This window comes from Siphateles boraxobius, unplaced genomic scaffold (assembly GCF_051911475.1).
Source record: "Siphateles boraxobius isolate OS27281-9 unplaced genomic scaffold, OSU_SipBor_1 2, whole genome shotgun sequence".
Lineage (NCBI taxonomy): Eukaryota > Metazoa > Chordata > Actinopteri > Cypriniformes > Leuciscidae > Siphateles > Siphateles boraxobius.
Window position 1 is genome coordinate 2,501 of NW_027508810.1, and position 19,834 is coordinate 22,334.

At 40.2% G+C, this 19,834-nt stretch overlaps 2 protein-coding genes across 3 annotated transcripts in view; one reads left to right on the top strand and one right to left on the bottom strand.

Annotated features, from left to right (window-relative positions):
- The window catches only part of LOC143744226 (zinc finger protein 185-like), a 6,379-nt gene extending 1,656 nt beyond the window's left edge, over positions 1 to 4,723 (top strand). The window contains exons 3-7 of one of the 2 annotated variants that reach the window (XM_077235609.1): positions 131 to 199; positions 289 to 339; positions 1,431 to 1,505; positions 3,965 to 4,064; positions 4,226 to 4,723. In XM_077235609.1, the coding sequence (XP_077091724.1) occupies positions 131 to 199; positions 289 to 339; positions 1,431 to 1,505; positions 3,965 to 4,064; positions 4,226 to 4,324 (394 nt within the window). In that variant the 3' untranslated portion in view covers positions 4,325 to 4,723. Of the gene's footprint in view, positions 1 to 130; positions 200 to 288; positions 340 to 1,430; positions 1,506 to 3,961; positions 4,065 to 4,225 lie in introns of both variants that reach the window. The other variant, XM_077235608.1, reaches the window with a different exon arrangement.
- pofut4 (protein O-fucosyltransferase 4) lies at positions 4,703 to 13,045 on the bottom strand. Its single transcript, XM_077235607.1, has 4 exons — positions 12,926 to 13,045; positions 10,454 to 11,126; positions 8,221 to 8,843; positions 4,703 to 6,089 (listed from the first exon to the last, which is right to left on the bottom strand). Exons 2-4 carry the CDS (start codon positions 11,117 to 11,119, stop codon positions 5,942 to 5,944), a joined length of 1,437 nt encoding a protein of 478 aa, XP_077091722.1. The 5' UTR covers positions 11,120 to 11,126; positions 12,926 to 13,045; the 3' UTR covers positions 4,703 to 5,941.
- Between the last annotated feature and the right edge of the window lie 6,789 nt (positions 13,046 to 19,834).

Here is a 19,834-nt window from a genome sequence, read left to right on the forward strand (position 1 = left end):
AAACAGTTATACGTGATTACACATGATTAACATAAAAGTACAGGAGAAGCTTCACTGCCAGGTGTGTGATAGTGTGCATGTGTCATGTCTGAGACCGCATTACTCACAAACTGACTGTTTTGTCTTGTAGTAACACAACCCGCTCCACAACAGTGGAGAGTTCGGCCCAGGAGAAGATCCCCGAATCTGAGTCCAGGAAGTAAGTGTTCTTCCAATGAAAGCCGATTGTTGAACCGGGTTATTACTGTCCTGTTTAACATGTGATCGTCTTTGTTCTCTGTTTTCTAGGGGGTTTGTCTTTGTTAAGGAATATGTGAATAATTCACTACCTGACAGCAGGTAAGCTGAAGGCATTATTTTCTTAGAATAATTCGGTTCTCATTTGGTTTGCTTCAGGATCCAGATTTAAGACTCAACACAGCACCAAAATGGCTTGCATATGATATAGAAATAATTAAAAAAATCTGAATCAAAATGAGCATGAAATGCATGGGTGAAGCGGAGGTCAAGGGGCGTATACTTCTGTACAGTGATGCACAAAATACACCTCGACAGGGTGATCAGGACCCGGAGCACAAACCTCCCCGACAGCAACATAGTGTCGGCCCACATCCGGCCCACATCCATGTGGACCGACACTACGTTCAGATCAAATCCGATTTTTGTGCATATCCGATTGAAATCCGGTCAGAATTATTCATATGTTTCATATTTGGTTTGAAATCCTATTCAAATCGCATTTCTGGAAATCTGTTAGTGGGACCCCTCTGATAGGATTTCAGTTTATGTGACTTTCTCACGCCACGTAAAGCGCAAACGTCAGACGTTGTTATAGGAAACATTGTTATAGGAAATTGTTTCGCCGCCGAAACAATGCTGTGTTGTTGCAAAGTGCCGGACGAGCAGAAAATGACGATATACAGAGACATATTTGTAAACCGACGGAGACAAGCGCAGAATAAAGCCGCTCACACACTTCTGCCTCAGAGAACACAGTAGTCCAGCGCGCCGGAAACACATTTCCGTGCTGAAAAATTTAAATAAGTCAACATCTCTATTGCAAACCCCTCCGTGTTGCGGTTGTTATTGTTATTTTGCCGTATTCCTACCAACGCAACGTCATGGCCATAGAAACCAATGCAGATATTCCTGAAAACTAAAGAGCTGCATGGACACACAAGTCGGATCTGAGCAGTTGCGATACACACTTCCCAGACAGCAATATAGTGTTGGCCCGGATCCGGCCCACATCCGGGCTGTGAGGATTCAAGGTGTACCGGATGTGGGCCGGATCTGGGCCGACACTATGTTGCTGTCTGGGTGTGGACAGCAATACTTTTCTGGATGCGCCCTGTTTTTATCATAACTGTTATACATCATGCTGGATCAATACAATGTCGTCTACCATACGCCCTTCTTCCCTCATACAGCGGCTCCTCCTCCGACTACGTGTCTTCAACATCCTCCAGCTACAACTACAGCAGTCCCAGCAGCCACTACTCCAGGTGACATGTTTATATCACTGAACACACAGTACGCCACGCAGACAAGGACACGACACATCTCTGGAGTTATGAATCCACACGCGCGCACATTCATGCCTTTTGTGGGAAATGCACAGTATAGTATTATGATTATAAAGACTGTTCAGTGTGTAACAATCAGGGCTGGGTGCATTAGTTGCATTTACAAGTAAACAACTCAAAATGTATAGTGAGCAAATATTCATGATTTCTTAACATTTGTTTAGGGAAATGGCATCCTATGTTTTCACTTAAAGTCATCAATGATGCTTTTATAGAGTGAGTAACTGTTTTATCACTCACAATAAGTATTTATAAGAACACAATACGGCTATTAATAACAATATTGCACTTATTCGACAGAAATACAAGTTACTATTTTAACTATAATATAATAACATTATAGCAATGCAGGCTGCATCTTTATAAATGCATTCATGGAGCCATACGAGACTAATTAACACTTATAAATCAGTGTATAATGGATTATGAGCAAACGCATTGAAAAAGTAGTTATAAAAATAATATAAATGTAACTATAACTGTTCTTACACGGATAAAAATGATTCTGTGGTGAAGTAAATACTACAGAAAAAAACAATGTAATTTACATGAAAAAGTTAGTTCAGGCAAGAATTAAGAAAACTAAGTACATTTTTTATTAGTACTCAATTCCAGTGTGTAGAAATGAAAGTGTAAATATCAATGTTATAAAATTAAGTAAAATTGCTCAACATTTCTGATACTGGTGTTCCCATTATGCGCTGGGCCTTGACAAATGAATGAGGTTTATGTTTCACTGTATTTACACTGTTTTATCATTGCTTTTGTTGTTAGGATTAGTAACTTGCCATTTTGTGACATTTGAGTTAATTTTCTCCTCAAAATGACACTTTCAAACACAAAAACGACCCATCAAATGTTACCGTCATTGTGTATTGTCTACAAAGTATTGACGTCTCTGCGTTCACATAATATGTAACTAGTACTACTGAAATGTAAATATGGTGTCTTGCACAATTTCTATTGTATTATTCACATAGATGTTTCTGAGTGAAGCGTATATTCTATAAGAGAAAAAAAAGAAAAAAATATATATATTCTATAAGAGTGGTTTAATTAAATTTATATTGTTTGAGTGAAATGTATTGCCAAGGAAACTTCAACTAAATAGATATTACTCAACCTTTTACTAGCCAAGTTAAAATGACTTATTTTCTTTGTTACTTTCACCTAACTTAGTTAAGTAGAGTTTACTTAAAGGGTTAGTTCACCCAAAAATGAAAATGATGTCATTAATGACTCACCCTCATGTCGCTCCAAGCCCGTAAGACCTCCGTTCATCTTCAGAACACAGTTTAAGATATTTTAGATTTAGTCCGAGAGTTTTCTGTCCGTCCATTGAAAATCTATGTACGGTATACTGTCCTTGTCCAGAAAGGAAATAAAGACATCATCAAAGTAGTCCATGTGACATCAGTGGGTTAGTTAGAATTTTTTGAAGCATCGAGAATTCATTTTGTTCCAAAAATAACAAAAACGATGACTTTATTCAGCATTGTATTGTCTTCCGGTTCTGTTGGGGATCCGCGTTCAGTGACGCTGCTGACGTAAGACGAGCTGACGTGTGTCTGGTGCGCCCGAGCTTCGTTTACAGTCTGAGGGAGACGCACGCTGTAAACGAAACAATCTTCACAAACATGTCTAAGGATTGCGACACAGGGGAAGACTTGCATTTTTTTTTAACCAGACATATTTATTTGAACCCGAATACACGGACGCACCAGATAACACGTCAGCAGCGTCTTACGTCAGCATCGTCACTGCGGACTCGTGAACGCGGATTGACAACAGAACCGGAAGAGAATACAATGCTGAATAAAGTCATCGTTTTTGTTATTTTTGGAACAAAATGTATTTTCGATGCTTCAAAAAATTCTAACTAACCCACTGATGTCACATGGACTACTTTGATGATGTCTTTATTGCCTTTCTGGACAAGGACAGTATACCGAACATAGATTTTCAATGGACGGACAGAAAACTCTCGGACTGAATCTAAAATATCTTAAACTGTGTTCTGAAGATGAACGGAGGTCTTACGGGCTTGGACCGACATGAGGGTGAGTCATTAATGACATCATTTTCATTTTTGGGTGAACTAACCCTTTAATTCTCTATTTGAAATGTACTTAAAAAATATGCGTTCAAAAACTTGGCAAAGAAAAATTAAGTAAATTTTACTTAGTACTTTAGTTTTTTTCAGTGTATAATGCAGTATAGGTCTTAATGAGTCTTTATAAATAGATTTATTAAATAGTACTACTTATAAATTATAGCTCCATTTATACTTATAAGCATGGGCTTCATAGAAAGTGTTACCGTAGTTTTTTAGTTAGTCACATGATCCTGAACTAATGACCTCATTTTGTCCTCAGTAGAGATGTGACTTCATGCACATACTGTAGAGAACCGGTGGGAAACGATGCTAAAATCACCATCGAACACCTGAACATATCCTGTCACCCGTCCTGCTTTAAGGTAATATCCGGTATCCGCTTTCCCCCAGACTCCTCTCTGATGTTTATGGCACAATATGCTGGATGCTTGTTTGTGACACACTACCCTGTTGTCCTTACTGATACATGACAACATGCTATAATGGAAATGTGTATTGAATTTCTTTGCCCTCTCCACCCTAGTGTGGTATTTGCAGTAAACCGATGGGAGATCTGCTGTACAACATGTTCCTCCACGGTGGGACGGTTCACTGCGAGAGCTGCTACTCCAATGTGCTGTGAGGAGATCTGCAGAAATATCCCTCCACACTCGCCTATATGACTCGTACTGACCCAAAACAAGCTCCTCTTCCTCTTCCCTCACTGATACAGGAGACGTTAGCATATTCTGTAACGCTGGAAAACATTCTGAACATGTTCATTAAAAGGTTTTCTAGTGCTAGAATAGTAGGAACGCTATTTTGCATATTTTTTATTCTGTTCCTTTAAATGTTTAGCCATCAAGACAATAAGAATGCATGTGTCGTTGTCCTATTTAATCATCAGAAACCATTTTGAAGAAATAATATTATTGACGTAATGATTCAGCAACTGTTTCATTATGAAAATATGTATCCTGCATCGCTAATCAGAATTACTGTAACGCAACATTCTCATGAATAAAGTCGTATTCTCATTTTATTGTTTTGTTACAAGATTGTGCAATAAAAAATATACATATATAAATATTGCATAAAAAAAATACTGAGCTTTGCAAACACTTGAGATATATAAACAACAGGTCTCAGGAGTTTTATAGGAAAATCACATGAATAATTCAACAACTGCAGGTCTAATATCAGTCAAAAATTACGGAAACATTACATTTTGCTTATTGACACCAATTCAGGACTTTTAATGACAATATACAACCTCCCCCTCGTCCACCCCAAATTCCCATTACTGGAATGTGAAAAAATGCTTAAAAAAAAAAAATTTCAGAAAAGCTGCATTTGTCAAAACCGAACATTACCATTAAAAAAATTAATCCAGATACATAAAGGACACATTTCATTATTTTATAATATATAGACGAGTTATAATATATAACTCATGAAAAAGTCAACTCCCTCTCCACATATCAGTCCTAAAAACAATCTTTTCATTTTGATTTTTGAAGTGAAATGTGCAGGGATGCACCGATATGAACATTTTGTCCAACACCGATAATTCTTTATATTTGTAAGCCGATAACAAGTCCAAATATTTATATAATTTTTGAGAGCCTGATTACAAAAACAAAAGTCTCACCATTAAAAGTCATGTCCCAAACACACAATTATGATGTTCACATTATAATTGTATGTACCCTATATGACAGACTTGCGCTGCACATGTTGAACTAAATCATATCTTCCTTTTTTGAAGTGATTCCAAAGTATTTCAAGCATTTTAAAAACATCATGATGAACCGTGAGCATCTGAAGTGTCTCCGCTGAAGGAAATTATACATTATTCATCATCGGCTTTAATATTTCGGGCCAAATTTTCTTAACGAGCCTAAACCGTAACATTAAAAATAAACATATATCAGCCGATGCCAATATGGTGACAGATATATCATGCATCCCTAAAAATGTGACCTGATGCGTTTCATGAGATTCTCTTAAAAACTATCATGCAAATAAATGTTGATCATAACTGCAGTGAGATCCTTCTGTGACGAGACGCTCAACATCAGCCGAAGCCCTCAGAGTAACAGAGCTGATGAACATTCACAATGAATGCGTAATACTGATGGGAAATATCGGCATGGAGTGACAATAATGATTGTGATTGTGTCCGTTTAGCTAGAAATATCACAAATGACTCTTATGTGCACAAACTTGAAGCGCGTTTGTACTGCCGCATCACGCGAGCTCAGGCTCCTCTGGCTCTCCTCACAGCGATGCTCTGGATGTGCCGCCACAGCAGCGACGGCTCGGACTCGTTGTGCCGGATGAGCGACTCCAAACCCTCGGCCTGATCCAGACTCTGCCAGTAGTCCTGCGGCCACATCTGGAGCCAGCTGAGGATAAACACACACACACACACACACACACACACTTACTCAGAGCAACATGAAACAGGAGTCACAACACATATTTGCCATCTTTTTTTTAGGGCGTGTTCACACTTTTAGTAGTTCAGTTCTTTTGATCAGGAACAAAAAAAATAAATGTAGTCCTGGTTTTCTTAGCATCCACTGTCATTTCACACTTTAATTTTTTTTTTTTTTTTTTTTACAAAATCAGAAACGATGTTGCTCGTTGTATGGATGTTGATATGATGGTATTTTGACCAGCTGAGAACACGAGAAAAGCTTATAAAATGTGTAAAGGAGTAAACCATTTGCACACAAATGAAGATTTTCTGCGACGAGACTCGCTTCTGACGCCTGAACCGAACTCTGGTGTGTGATATTGGCACAAAATTATATCTCAATACTTTCTGGGATTCTATCAATAACGATAATTTGCTGAGTGTTATTGTGTACTTTGTACCTTGTCAGGTTTAGGACTCCTAAAGTGTCTGATATCCTTCATATTCTGTGAGGTGTTCAGAAATATGCTTTTCCAATCAGTTTACATTGATTTTCACCTTTAAAAAGCAATTTTTTAAACTAATTAAATGTATGCATCATCTTTCGTCTCAAATTCTTACATTTAATCAATGAACTCTGTTAGAATAATAAGACACTATAGTGCTGTTACCAATCAAATCAGTTTTAACAAAACTCATGTTTGCACTGCAGAGGAAACACAGACGCTGCATCTGAAGTTTAGATGCTTTACACACACTGTTTAATGCAGATCAGAGGAACATCGACGCGTTTAACCTGCAGTTACACACACAGGAATAATGTGCTGATGCTTTAAACATAAAATGCTGAATATTGAAAAGATACTTTAAATGTGAAATTTAAACTGCCAGTAGGTGGCAGCAAGTCACTGTTAATGAGCGAGTCATTGAATCATTCATTCAATTGATTCGTTCATTCAGTAATGAAACACCGTTGTGTGTTTCTCAGACGCAAAACACTCCTGTGGTTTTGTTAGGAACTATTTTTCATTGGTGAAACGGAGCAAAAACAATATTGTGTCTAAAATGTTAATATTACTTAATATTAACTTTATTGTTTATTGAACTTTGTGAATCAAAATTACATGCTGATATTTGGAGAAAAAAACGGCACTCTTCGTGTGATTTTGATTAACTATAATAAATGATATAAATATAAAAGACAGAGGTATTTTTGGCATTTATCTTGAACATTGAGGGCATTATGCATTTTAATAAAGTAAATCACACAGTGAAAGTGTGCGCTCTAAATGCACAAGTGCACTAGTCTAACCTACATCATTCAGTGTACGAGTGCACTCTCTAGTCTCTAAGTGTTTTTGTAAAGTGAAGGACATACTCGATAATGTCAGATTGCACATCGTTATAACAACAATCACGATATTATCGCAGACAATATATATCGCACACCCCTAGCAGCGTCCTTTTTAGCGTGGGATCTTGTGATATCACGTCCTGTTTTTGGTTCGTTTAGGTGTCTTTGGTCCGTGTTGGATTCATATTTCATTCGTACCACACCAGAGTTTGTTTGGTGCGCACCAGGGTTCAGATGGCAGCGTTCACACTTCTACAAAAGAACAGAGCAATCGCACCAGAGTTTGTTTAAGTCTAACCAAACATGCCAAACAATTGTGAACACACCCTTAGAGGCCCCCTGAAATACTAATTTAAGTTTTTTAGCTTTGAGTATGAATATGTTAGCCTTAAGGTTATGAATAAACAAGAAGAAACAAGTGAATAAACACTTTGGAGAAGTGTGTTCGGCTGCTCAAACGCTTTTATCACGTTTTCCAAATGTACAATGGTTCTACTATTGAAAAGGCTCTACTATTGAATCCAGCGTATCATCAGCGCTCGGATTCGCTTCCATTGTGCTGTCATTTTGTGAGGGAAACTAAACGGTATTGGCTATTTGAAAAGGGGGAGGAGCCACTCAATATGTCCCGCCTTACCTTCCCGTTCCAGTGGAAATTACGTCAACGCATTAAACAAAGCTGCGCGATCCAAGGCACTTCAGTGAGCCTTACGAGTGAAATGCCCAGATTTATCAAATGGTGATGAATGAAAGCGGTGTTCACCTGTCGTTTGGGTCGATGCTCTCCAGCGGGCCGTGTCCAGGACTGGGCAGCGGGCAGCCCATGTGTGAGCTGTTGGCCATCTTCGGCTGAGGCGGCGGGTTCAGCTCCGGGTTCTTCCGGTGCGCTTTCAGCGCCGCCAGACGCTCGTTCTCCCGGTCACACACAAAGCACTCGAAGCCGTTCAGGTAGTTGGGTTTACTCATGTCATTGACGCCCCACTCTCTGCTCTCCAGCCCCTCCAGCAGACGCAGGTTAGTGATGCGACTGGGCGTTTTGTACTCCAGATAACGCGAGTACTCCTCGTCGTCTTGATCCAGAGCCTTTATGAACTCCGCCAGCTCTCGAGGAGAAGGGAAATCATCAACGAGGATAGCGGAGCGATTGTTAGGCAGCCAGTCGGACACCGAGGACGAGCCCCTGTAGACGGGCACACAGCCCTGGTGCATGGGCCGCCACAGCTTCTCCGTCATGTAGTCCGAGCACAGGCCGTTCTCCAGCGCCAGGTGGAACTTATACCGGCCCACGAAGCTCATGAAGCGCACGTCCTCACCGGTGGCGGTGCTCGTGTCCTCCAGGTGCTCAGGCAGAGCTCTGGTGTTAAGGCACTTCCCATACGAGTCGATCTGAGGAGACGAAACAAGTTACGATGAGTTTTGAAGACAAACACATAGCCTTTCAAAGTGTACTTCATTTGAAAGTATGTGCGAACTAAGGCACTCAACATTTGCACTATAGAAAGTCTCATATTTGTGCAGTGTGAAGCAGTGGTTTACTGTGATGTGTAACGCTGGACCACAAAACCAGTCACATGGGTCAATTTTTTGAAATAGCTTATTTATTATGTATAAATCTCATTCCATTGAAGTATGGTTAGGATAGGACAATATTTGGCCGAGATACAACTATTTTAAAATCTGGAATCTGAGAGTGCAAAAAAATCGAAATATTGAGAAAATCGCCTTTAAAGTTGTGCATTTATTTTCGTGATTGTCCTGCATTCACTCAGAAGAATAAATGTTTTATACATTTACGGTAGGAAATTTACTAAATATCTTCATGGAACATGATCTTTACTTAATATCCTAATGATTTTTGGCATAAAAGAAAAATCAATAATTTTGACCCATACAATGTATTGCTGGCTATTTGTTGAGTAATCAACTAGTTTTCATGGTGAAATCTAACGGTTAATATTTTTACTAGGGCTGGGAAAAGATTAATCGCATCCAAAATAAAAGTTTGTGTTTACATAATACAGTATATGTGTGTGCACTGTGTATAATTATTTTGTATACATATATATATATATATATAAATAAATACACACACATGAATGTATATATTTAAGAAATATTTGCATGTATATACTGTATATATTTATTTATAATTTATATTATATATAAATATACATTTTTTATATATAAATATAATTTTTTTCTTATATGTATACATGCATGTGTGCATGTGTGTATACAAAATCAGTTGAGTTTGCTTCTGTTGCAATTTGTTCAACCTTTTTCAATAAAATGACTGGACTAAATGGTTTACTGTGATTAAAGAACAGGGGCTAAAATCACTGTAAACTTCACTGGGCTTATTGATTTCATAAAACGCTTACTATAAAGCTGGCAAGGTTTCATAAAACAAACAAAGCAACAAAAGTGGGACAGTTATAATACTGATGTGATGAGGTCACAAGTGTGTTTATTATAGAGTATTTCACAATTCGTTATCATTATAGTTACCCTCCTTTGTGTGAACTGGTTTTTAGTGTTTTAAAGTTCCCCTGTGGTGAAAATCCAGCTTTTAATGTTGTTTATGTGTCTATGTGGTGTTTTTAATATGCTGTAAGACAAACCATGTGTAAATTCATAAGTCGACAGCATTGCTGAGTATTTTCTGCTTAAAACTGCAGTGAACCAAAGACAGTCTCAAAAACACGCTTTGAAATCGCTGGTGTTTCTGACGTCACAAACTACCTTGTAACCAATCAGATCAACGTGTGATCGTCAACGAGTGGATCTCTGAGTGAGTGAGTGAGTGAGTGGAGGCGGGGCTCATTTGCATATTCATAGAACCGCGCATACTAAATGAGGCAAGGGTGTCGAGTTACATTCGTAACAAGATATTTTAAGACATGAAGGAGGATTTTTTTTTTGTTAAATATGTCATTTTTGTGATGAAAAAAATTGAGTTTTAAGGGCTACAATGATTGACTACAGGGAGTACTAACCTCTATATACTTCATGAGCTCTTGAACGTAGCGGTCCCGGTCCGAAGGAACATCACAGTGGGACTGCATGTAGAGCACAGGGGCGAGACCGGCCCGTCGCCAGCGGTTCTTCTCCAGCAGAGGGACGGCCGTCGGCGCCAGAAGATAATCCAGCGAGGGCAACCACTGCAGCGTCAGCGGATAGTCCGACTCCCGCCTGAACGTGGCCGTGTAGTTAAACAGCCTGATCCCAACACTGTGAGACAGAAGGTAGTTGTTCATGGGAGACTCTTCGTGGAAAAGCGCCCAGGTTTGATGGGGCATTCGTGGCAGCGGAGCCTCGTACGCACGGAAGTCCGTGCCGTAGAAAATAACGGATGCCGTGCGACGATACAACTGAACTTTCCGGTTGCTCGTGACTAGGCAGGACGAGCGGGAACAGTCCACGCGCTCCGTGTCTCCTGGGAAGTGCGGGAAGAGATTGGCGCTCCACCACAGGAGGATAGGCAGCTCTTTATTGGGCCGAGGGTCAGTGTTTCCAGGGCCGCGGTAGGAGCTGACAGAGGCGAACTCCATGTCAGTGAGGGCACTCTGGGGCTGGAAAACACCCCCGTCCCCCGCGTCCCCCGGCCCCTGCGCCCCGCAGAACAGCGGGAACACCGCGATAACCCACAGGCTGAGCGCCATAGCCAACCTGAGGAGGGAAAGGACACGGAGTCAAACTTCCTTCACCCTTAAACTGCTGCAGTGAGGTTCAGGCATCTACACTGGACTGGGAATATCATTAAAGTCAGCATGAAACAGAAGTTGCACTATTATGCCGTAGCATCTTTTGCAGCGATTTTTGTGTGAGCATATCAGTGAACACCCCAGATCACTCGGTGAGTTTCACGTCTTTATAAACTAAAGTTTAATGCGTTTTATGAATGATTCTTCCAGTGCCCCTATGAAACCATTGTGGAGGTGGGAGGTGCTAACACAGAAACCGAAAATTCCCGGGACAGCAGCATTTGTCAAAATTTCAATCTTAACCGTTCTATTTCATCAGAAATGATCTTAAAACAGGGCTTTAAGTGTAAAATACCGAACTTTTCCTTTAAAGTGACAGCAGCCTAATATTCCTGCAGCTGTCTATGTTTTTAATGTTAGCCAAACAACAAAAGACTCACTACAAAAACAAACAAAAATTACTCAATGCTCTTGACTGAATAACTTCTGTAACTTTAATAAGGATTAATCTATATTTAATAATCTCACTACTGTGAGATCTACCTGCAAAACTTGAAAAGCACTGTTTATTTAATTTGTATCTGTTCTATTGTGTTTACTTGTGCTATTGCTTGTAGTGTCATTATTTTTCTTATTGTATTACAGACTGTTTACTTGTGTTAAACAGTATTTGAAATTTACATTTTATAATTGTATATTATATTTATGCAATACATTTTATCGGCATTGTTCTGGCATTCCATGTAAAAAGTCTAACAAGTAAAAAAATAAAAATAAAAATGTACTAGCCAATGTGGACTTTAGCTTCAGTGTGTCCTTAGAGGGTTGATAACACATTAAATTTCGGTTTGTTTTTCACCAAACCTGATCATAAACCCCAGAACACTTGGAATATACGGATCATTCTGGGATACTCTTTAAATTCTCCTTTTGTGGCTCGAAAAAGAAAGACAGGCACATTAGATCAACAACAGGGCGAGTAAATTACTTAATTTTCATTTTAGGGTGAACTATCCCTTTAACAATTCATTCCCTCGTTTATGTAGCATTTCTGTATATTAGCAACTGTTAGATCAACCTGAAGAACTTAAAGCACTTTTTTTTTTCATTTGCATCTTTGTTCTGTTGCATTTATTGGTCTTATATCATGTAATTTATATGTTCATTTAAACCATATTAGCCTAGTAGTTTTTGCCTTGGTATATCGAAATAAAGAATTGTGACATTGAGACTGGTATCTAACATTTTAGTGTCGTAACAAACTCATTTATCAGGATACTAGGTTACATGGGTCAAAAACAACGAAAACATGTTTTCAAATTAATTTTAAAAAAAAATTAGCAGGGACAGTGAAAACTTTGGGCAAGTGAAAATCTGAATCACTGACCCATCCAGGTGAGTAAATAATCCTCAGCGTTGAGCATTGTTAAATATTCAGAGCATTTTAGCTAGATATGCAGTAATAAACATGCAGTAATAAACATGTGCAGCGATCGAACAGAAAAAGATTTCCAAACACAGTCAGCTGTAGTTACAGCATTCTGGCCATTAAGCTCTCAAAACCTACTAAGGTGCCGAATTTAGTCAACATCTTTGAGTATCATAGTACCACAATTCAGTAAGCAGCCTACATAATAATAATTTTGGGCATCATATGCAACCATTATTTTTTTTAAATGCCTTTTGGGTTACAAGCACAGCCAAAGAAGAATCTACAAACATATTTCCCACAAAGACAGACGCTCGTTTTCCATGTTTCCTTACTTTAGTTCAGGACAGACGCATGTTGTGTTGTTGCTTTCCCACGGCTTCCCTCCTGCAGGATCAGGATCAGGATCAGGAATGATGCTTGTGTTGAGAGTGCTCTTCCTGCTTTGGGGAATGACCGAGGGAAAAGCTGAGCGTTACTGACACCTACAGTTCTGGATGAGATGTAGACAGAAGAACTGCATACAACTCTGCATCTGACTTTTAATATTTTCTCATTTTAACTTGTGTAATCAAACAATTAAATACAATCATACATTAAATTGAAAAAAAAAAAATGTTTTTCTTTCTTTTTTTTCTTCTTTTTTTTACCAAAATCGTTCATATCTAATACATCGATCATATTTTTTCAGCAGCAGAGATGTCTCACTTTACGGTTGTTCTGTTATTGTGTCAGTGGAACAGTCTAGTATTTTGGTACAACTGACATGGATTATATAAGTTATATAGGCCTATGCAGGGGCCGGACATTGTTTTCCCTTGCCACTGTTCTATAGGGTCGGCAGTCTTACAAAGATATCAATAGCAGGATTAGTTTTAACATTATGTAACCATTATCGACATTAAATATTCGTTCAAAATCACCGTGCATTAATGCTGCATATTTATGCTTTGACGCGTTTCCACATCACGTGTCTACTGAACGTGTGCCAATTTCACTAACTTTTTTAAACGTAGCCTATAATTTGTATTATTTAAAATTACCTTTCAAATTCCAAAGCTTGTAGAAGGTTCCTATTGGCAATGCTGATCTGGTAGCCTTGAGTAAATTAACTTATCTAAGAAAATAATTCATAAAACTCATCAGTTGAGCCTATGTTTACTTTCTTCATTGACACAGACGGAAATGAAAAGACTGGATAAGGATAAGGAGACTGAGAGAAAAAGAAAGATTAAGATGAGAGAGCAGGTATTGACAAATAATCGAATGCACACTGACATGGTTTTAAAGCTATTTATTATCCATTTTTTTTACCTTCAAAAGTCTTAAATTGCACATATGTAGGTCAGAGAAATTAAAATTTTCTCTCCCGCACCCCCCTAACTACGTCCCATTTAAATGCACATGGCTGTGGGGTGATGTGGGCCAATGTAGCTACAATGCCAGGGCTCAATTTTTGTCCCAGTGTTCAGTAATTTTAACATAGTATCGTCATCATATTGTAAGATACTGGAGACAATAAACACAACGAGTGTGACTGCACAATAACTGCTTTTACTGAAGAACGCGGAACTTCTGCGTTGCTGGTGTTTACACGAAAAGCACTGGCCCAGCCAACGTAACAGCGCGCTCTAGTGGCAACACAATACATTACATCTCCCCTTTTTCTGCCTATTTGTGGGGATACAATATATAGTAAACTAATACAACTGAAGGTTTCTTAAGCAAAATCCTCAAGGTACCTTCAAACTTATTAATGACGTTATACAGAGGCACCACACTTGACATATTTCTTTAACTATTCAGGAGAAACTTGAGATCATTACCAACTATTGAAAGCTATCAACAAACAGTAGGCCTACTGGATTGTTTCACTACTGGACTCATCTGACTCCTGACAGGTAGCAACTACAAATCCAGTCTTTCAGGGGGCTTAACCACTCTGCCAATCTTAGTGGTGTAGGGCAGAGTAGGCTGTGGTTGACCCACATTCAGGGGTTCCTTGGCAGGTGATGCTGTAGTCCCAACTAGGGGAGGAATCAGTTCCTCTTGTTCTGGGCGGACATCGGGAAACTCCTCCCAAGGCTCATCTTGCATGAGGTGAGGGAAGTGATTCGCTCTTGCAGTGCTTTTGCGAAGGTGCTGACAGTTCCTGCGGAACTCCATGCCACCAGAGTTTACGATGTAAGACCTGGGTGTGCGGCTATGTTGCTTGATGACAACAGCTGGAGACCACTTGGAGTGGCCGGGGTAGGGCTGCATTCTGACTTCTTCACCTGGCACCAGCGCAGGGCGAGAGTGCATCGTCCTGCCTTTGTCGTAGTAGTACTTCTGGGAAGCTTTGGACCTGTTGAGAAGGTGCCTGACTTTCAAAGAGTTGTAAGCCTTTGGGACAAGCAGTTGTTGAGCTGCAGGGAGTTTGTTTCTGGGTCTTCTGCCCATGAGCAACTGCGCTGGGGACAACTCAACCGCCTCCAGCGGGGTTGTTCTGTAGTCCAGCAATGCCAAATGTCTGTCTGAAGCTTTGTTCCAAAGTCTTTTCACTGTTTGTACTGCACGCTCAGCCTCTCCGTTTGAGTGAGGTGTGTGAGGTGATGATGCAAGATGTGATATGCCATAGCTCTCACAAAAGTCTCTGAACTCCTCTGACGCATACTGGGGCCCATTGTCTGTTCGTAGGACAGTAGGAATCCCATGACGACTGAACTGTGATTTCAGTATTTCAATGGCAGTACGGCTTCGCTGATCTTTAAGCTCGTCCACTTCAATGAATTTTGAAAAGTAATCCACGAGAAGAATAAAGTGCTTGCCATCAAATTCAAAGATATCCGAGGCCACTAGCTCAAATGGCAGTTCTGGGGTTTCAGTTGGCTTTAGAGGCAATTTTGGTAGTTTGTTTTGGAACTCGGCACATTTGCTGCAATTCTTCACTACCTCCTCTATCTCTGCACTCATGCCCGGCCAGTAGAGCACTTCACGTGCTCTCTGCTTGCTTTTTACAATCCCTAAATGAGACTGGTGTATGAGTTTTAACATGTGCTGTCTCATAGTGGGTGGTATAACTATACGCAGTCCTTTGTACACTACTCCATCACATATGGTCAGTTGACTTTTTGAGTCCCAATATGGCTGAACAGTAGTTGGGGCATCTCTCCTGTGCTCCGGCCAACCTTGCTGGATGATGTGTTGTAAGGAGCTCAGTTCTTTTTTTGTGCATTCCTGTAGCTCAGCGTACTTCTCTTCACTTACAGCCACATAGTTCAGCATGGATACACATTCCAAATGTTCCAATTCTGGAGTCTTGTGTGACAGTTGCGCCCTGGATAGTGTATCAGGCAGCTCCATATCCTTTCCTTTCCTATACCTGACAGTCAGATCGTACCATTGGATGCGCAGGCATAAGAAGTGATTTCTTAAAAATGTCCTCCAGTGGTTTGTGGTCATTATACACAGTCACTGACTTTCCAAAGATATAGTGATGAAATTTAGTGCATGCATGGACGATAGAAAGCATCTCCTTTTCTATCTGTGCATAGCGGGTCTCAGCATCGGTCAGAGACCTGGAGGAGAATGCAACAGGGTGATTGTCCTGCAAAAGCACAGCATCTAATCCACTGCTGCTTGCATCACAGAAAATTTCAACTGGCTCTGATGGGTCATAGTACTTCAGTACAGGGGGATGTGAACAGAGTTCTTTGAGCCTCGCAAAGGCTCTTTTCTGAGCTGGTTGCCACGCAAACTCAACATTGCTTATCAGGAGCTGACGCAGTGGTGCATCTTCCTCACTGAGATTCGGTATGAATTTTGACAAATAAGTCACAAAACCCAAAAAACGGCAAACCCCTTCCTTGTCAACAGGTTCTGGCATGCACCTTACTGCTTGGACCTTGGCTGGGTCAGGCTTCAGACCATCTGCAGTCAGTAAATGGCCAATATATGGGACTTTGCTCTGCCGAATGTGACACTTATTGAAGTTAAGCTTTAAGTTGTAGCTTGTTGCTCTCTCGATGACTTTGTGTAGGATTTCATCGTGCATCTTCACAGTGGGGGCCGCAATCAGGATGTCATCCATAATGGCCACTGCTCCCATAATGCCCTCTAGCATGCCATCCATGATCCGCTGATAGATCTCGGGGGCACATTTTATTCCAAACGGTAGCCTCAACCACCTAAACCTACCAATGGGTGTGTTGAAGGTTGTAAGGAATGATGTTTCTTCATCTAACTCAATCTGGAGGAATCCTGACTTGGCATCAAGGACTGAGAATATTCGTGCTCCAGGCATAGATGACACGACTTCTTCAACAGTGCGCATGGGGTAATGTTCTCTTTTGATTACCTTATTTAAGTCGCTGGGGTCTATGCAAATTCTTAACTTGTCTCCCCGAGAGACCGCCACCATTGAACTGACCCACTCAGTGGGCTGCTCGACTTTTTCTATATAGCCATTTTCCTCCATTTCATGCAGTTTATGGACAATCTGTCCCTTGAGTGCAGCTGGCTGTCTGCGCACAGGGTGGACAACACCTTTAGCATTGGTCTCTATTTTGATTGTGTACTTCCCTAGCTGAGTCCCTGTAGTGCGTATTAGCTCAGGAAAGTCACGAAGGCCTTGAGGAACAATGTCTTGTTCGAGAATGCCCTCCACAGGCGAGTCAGCCTCAGCTTCAGCAGCATTTTGTACAGAGTTCAGCCGTGTTATCAAACCTAAAGCTTCAGCCGTGGCTCCGCTGAGCACACTTTCCTGTGCAATATCCACAATTTCAAACTCTGCATCGGTGGCACACTGTTTGTAGTACACTGATAAATCTACGGCAGCGACTGGTTTGAGCTTATGATTAGAGTAGGTGCGCAACAGCTTGTTAGAACGCTTCAATTCACCAGTGTGCCCGAGTTGATGGTAGCTATCAAGAGTCAAAGTGTTACACTTGGCACCAGTATCTATCTTGAACTGGACTCTCTGTGAAAGTATTAGCAAATGCACAGTCCATTTGTCCAAAGTTAATGCAGCTGCTGGAAGCACAACGTCTGTTAGGCTAATGTTCAGTATTTCATCATCAGTCTCCTCCAGCGCCTCTACATTCAGTGTGTGGACAGCACGTTTACGACACACCGCCATCCAGTGGTTGGGTCTGTGACAGTAAGAGCATGTTGAGCCCTTGGCTGGGCACTTTCCCTCGTTCCATTTGTGATCGGGATGTTTACCGCAGCTAGTACAGAAAGCTGAGGGCTTTGACTGAGTGAACTTGCGATCTGGATAGCGAGTTTTTCTGCTTTGGCCAGAAAATTTAGGTTGAACACTTTCTGCTACAGTGGACACCTGAGAGCATGTAACATCATCTCGGACTATTTTCAATTGTTTCTGAGACATCTCATATTGCTGAGGGATTTCAATGGCTTTGGCTAGTGTTAATTCCTCACCTTTGTCTAACAGTCTCTCTTGCACTCGTTTTTCACGCACGCCCACGATAATCGCGTCAACCAACATGTCGTCAGGGTCGGGATATGCGCAATCCATTAACAGTAGTCGTAAATCTTTAACGAAATGGTCGAAGCTCTCACTTACGTCTTGTTTCCTCTGCTTGAAACGATGGGGAGCTATCCTCTTGTTCTTCCTTGGTCTGATATACTTCTCAAACTTTTCTAGCACTTTCTCAGGATCCTCTTTCTCACCTTCAGCCCAGGTGAGCGTTTTGTAAATTTCTCTGCCTTGTCCGCAAATCCATGTACCCAGCCAGCCGGCTTGCTGCTTTGCAGTTAGTTCTGAAAGTGGTCCATCAAAAACAAACATAACGTGGCTCCGAAAACGGTCAAATTCCTGATATAAATACGCAGCCTCCCAGTCAATCTTCGGGTGCTCAAACTGTGGGGTAGCCATGCTACACTTCTGACACCATGTAAGATACTGGAGACAATAAACACAACGAGTGTGACTGCACAATAACTGCTTTTACTGAAGAACGCGGAACTTCTGCGTTGCTGGTGTTTACACGAAAAGCACTGGCCCAGCCAACGTAACAGCGCGCTCTAGTGGCAACACAATACATTACACATATCAGTGTTGATGGACCAAAATAAAACCATTAAAATATCAAGTATATAAGTATTGTGATATGTTGTGCCACTGTGACACTCTTGTCCCAAAAAGTATTGCTATACCACGATACTCAATATGTTGTCCCACGGTGAGTCATTTTTCCCTGTTGTACCTACACAAAATTTGAGTTTTCCCCTACCTACCAAATCCCATTTTAACCACTGTATAGGCCTATATATATATATGTGAATATTTTATATATATATAAATACATATGTTCATCTCCAATGAACCAGAATCATGTTCTATAAACAAGACCATGTCATTCCTTGCAAAAGTCTTGAATGTTGTTACTCTGCATTTCTGAGTGTTATCCTGGTTTCATGTGTCTTTTTTAATTTTTGTAATCCTCTGCCTGTCTTCTGGATTTCGGATACCCTTTTGCCTGTGTTTTCTGTAGTGATGCTGAAGTGAAGAATTATGAACCAGTGAAGCTTTCAACACAACTGTATTGGAAAAAGTTTCATTGCACACCAGCTTTTCAAATCAGAGCTCGACGAGAACCTCTGCTGGTGAAAGTGAGGGAAAGTGCTGTGTCGGATAATGTTTCACATCCGAACGCATTAATCTTGGAAGCAAACATGAATGGATAGGTGGATAAATTAATTAATCAATATATTAAATAGCCTACATTACAACAACCTGTCCCATTAAATACTCCTAATAACTCAAAACAATAAAGATAACAAATTGTATCGTGGATGTGGACATTTTTCCTGTTTGTAAACCAATACAACTCATGAATAGAGTGTATTATTGTATTATATCAATGTGGTAAGATTATCCTATTCAAATCAATATGATAAACGAGTAAGGTAAAACGTAATCTAAAAGTAATCAGACAGTTGTCAAATTAAATTACCTTAAATATGTAACGTAATGCATTATGTTACTAACTTCAATTTTTGTCCTGTAATTCGGAATCAGTAATGGACTACAATTAGCACTGCTTCTAATTTGATGCTAAAGCTCTCTTCTCAAGCACTTTGATGTGTGAACACTAGAGGTTAGCAGAGAGTCCAATCTCATAGAAATCCACACCAAACAAAGTTTTAGCTCATTAGCAGTACCTCTTTTCTAATGTCTTATGTTGAACTAAAATTAAGGTTAAATAAAATTACAAACACATTAAACTTTTAATAAAATT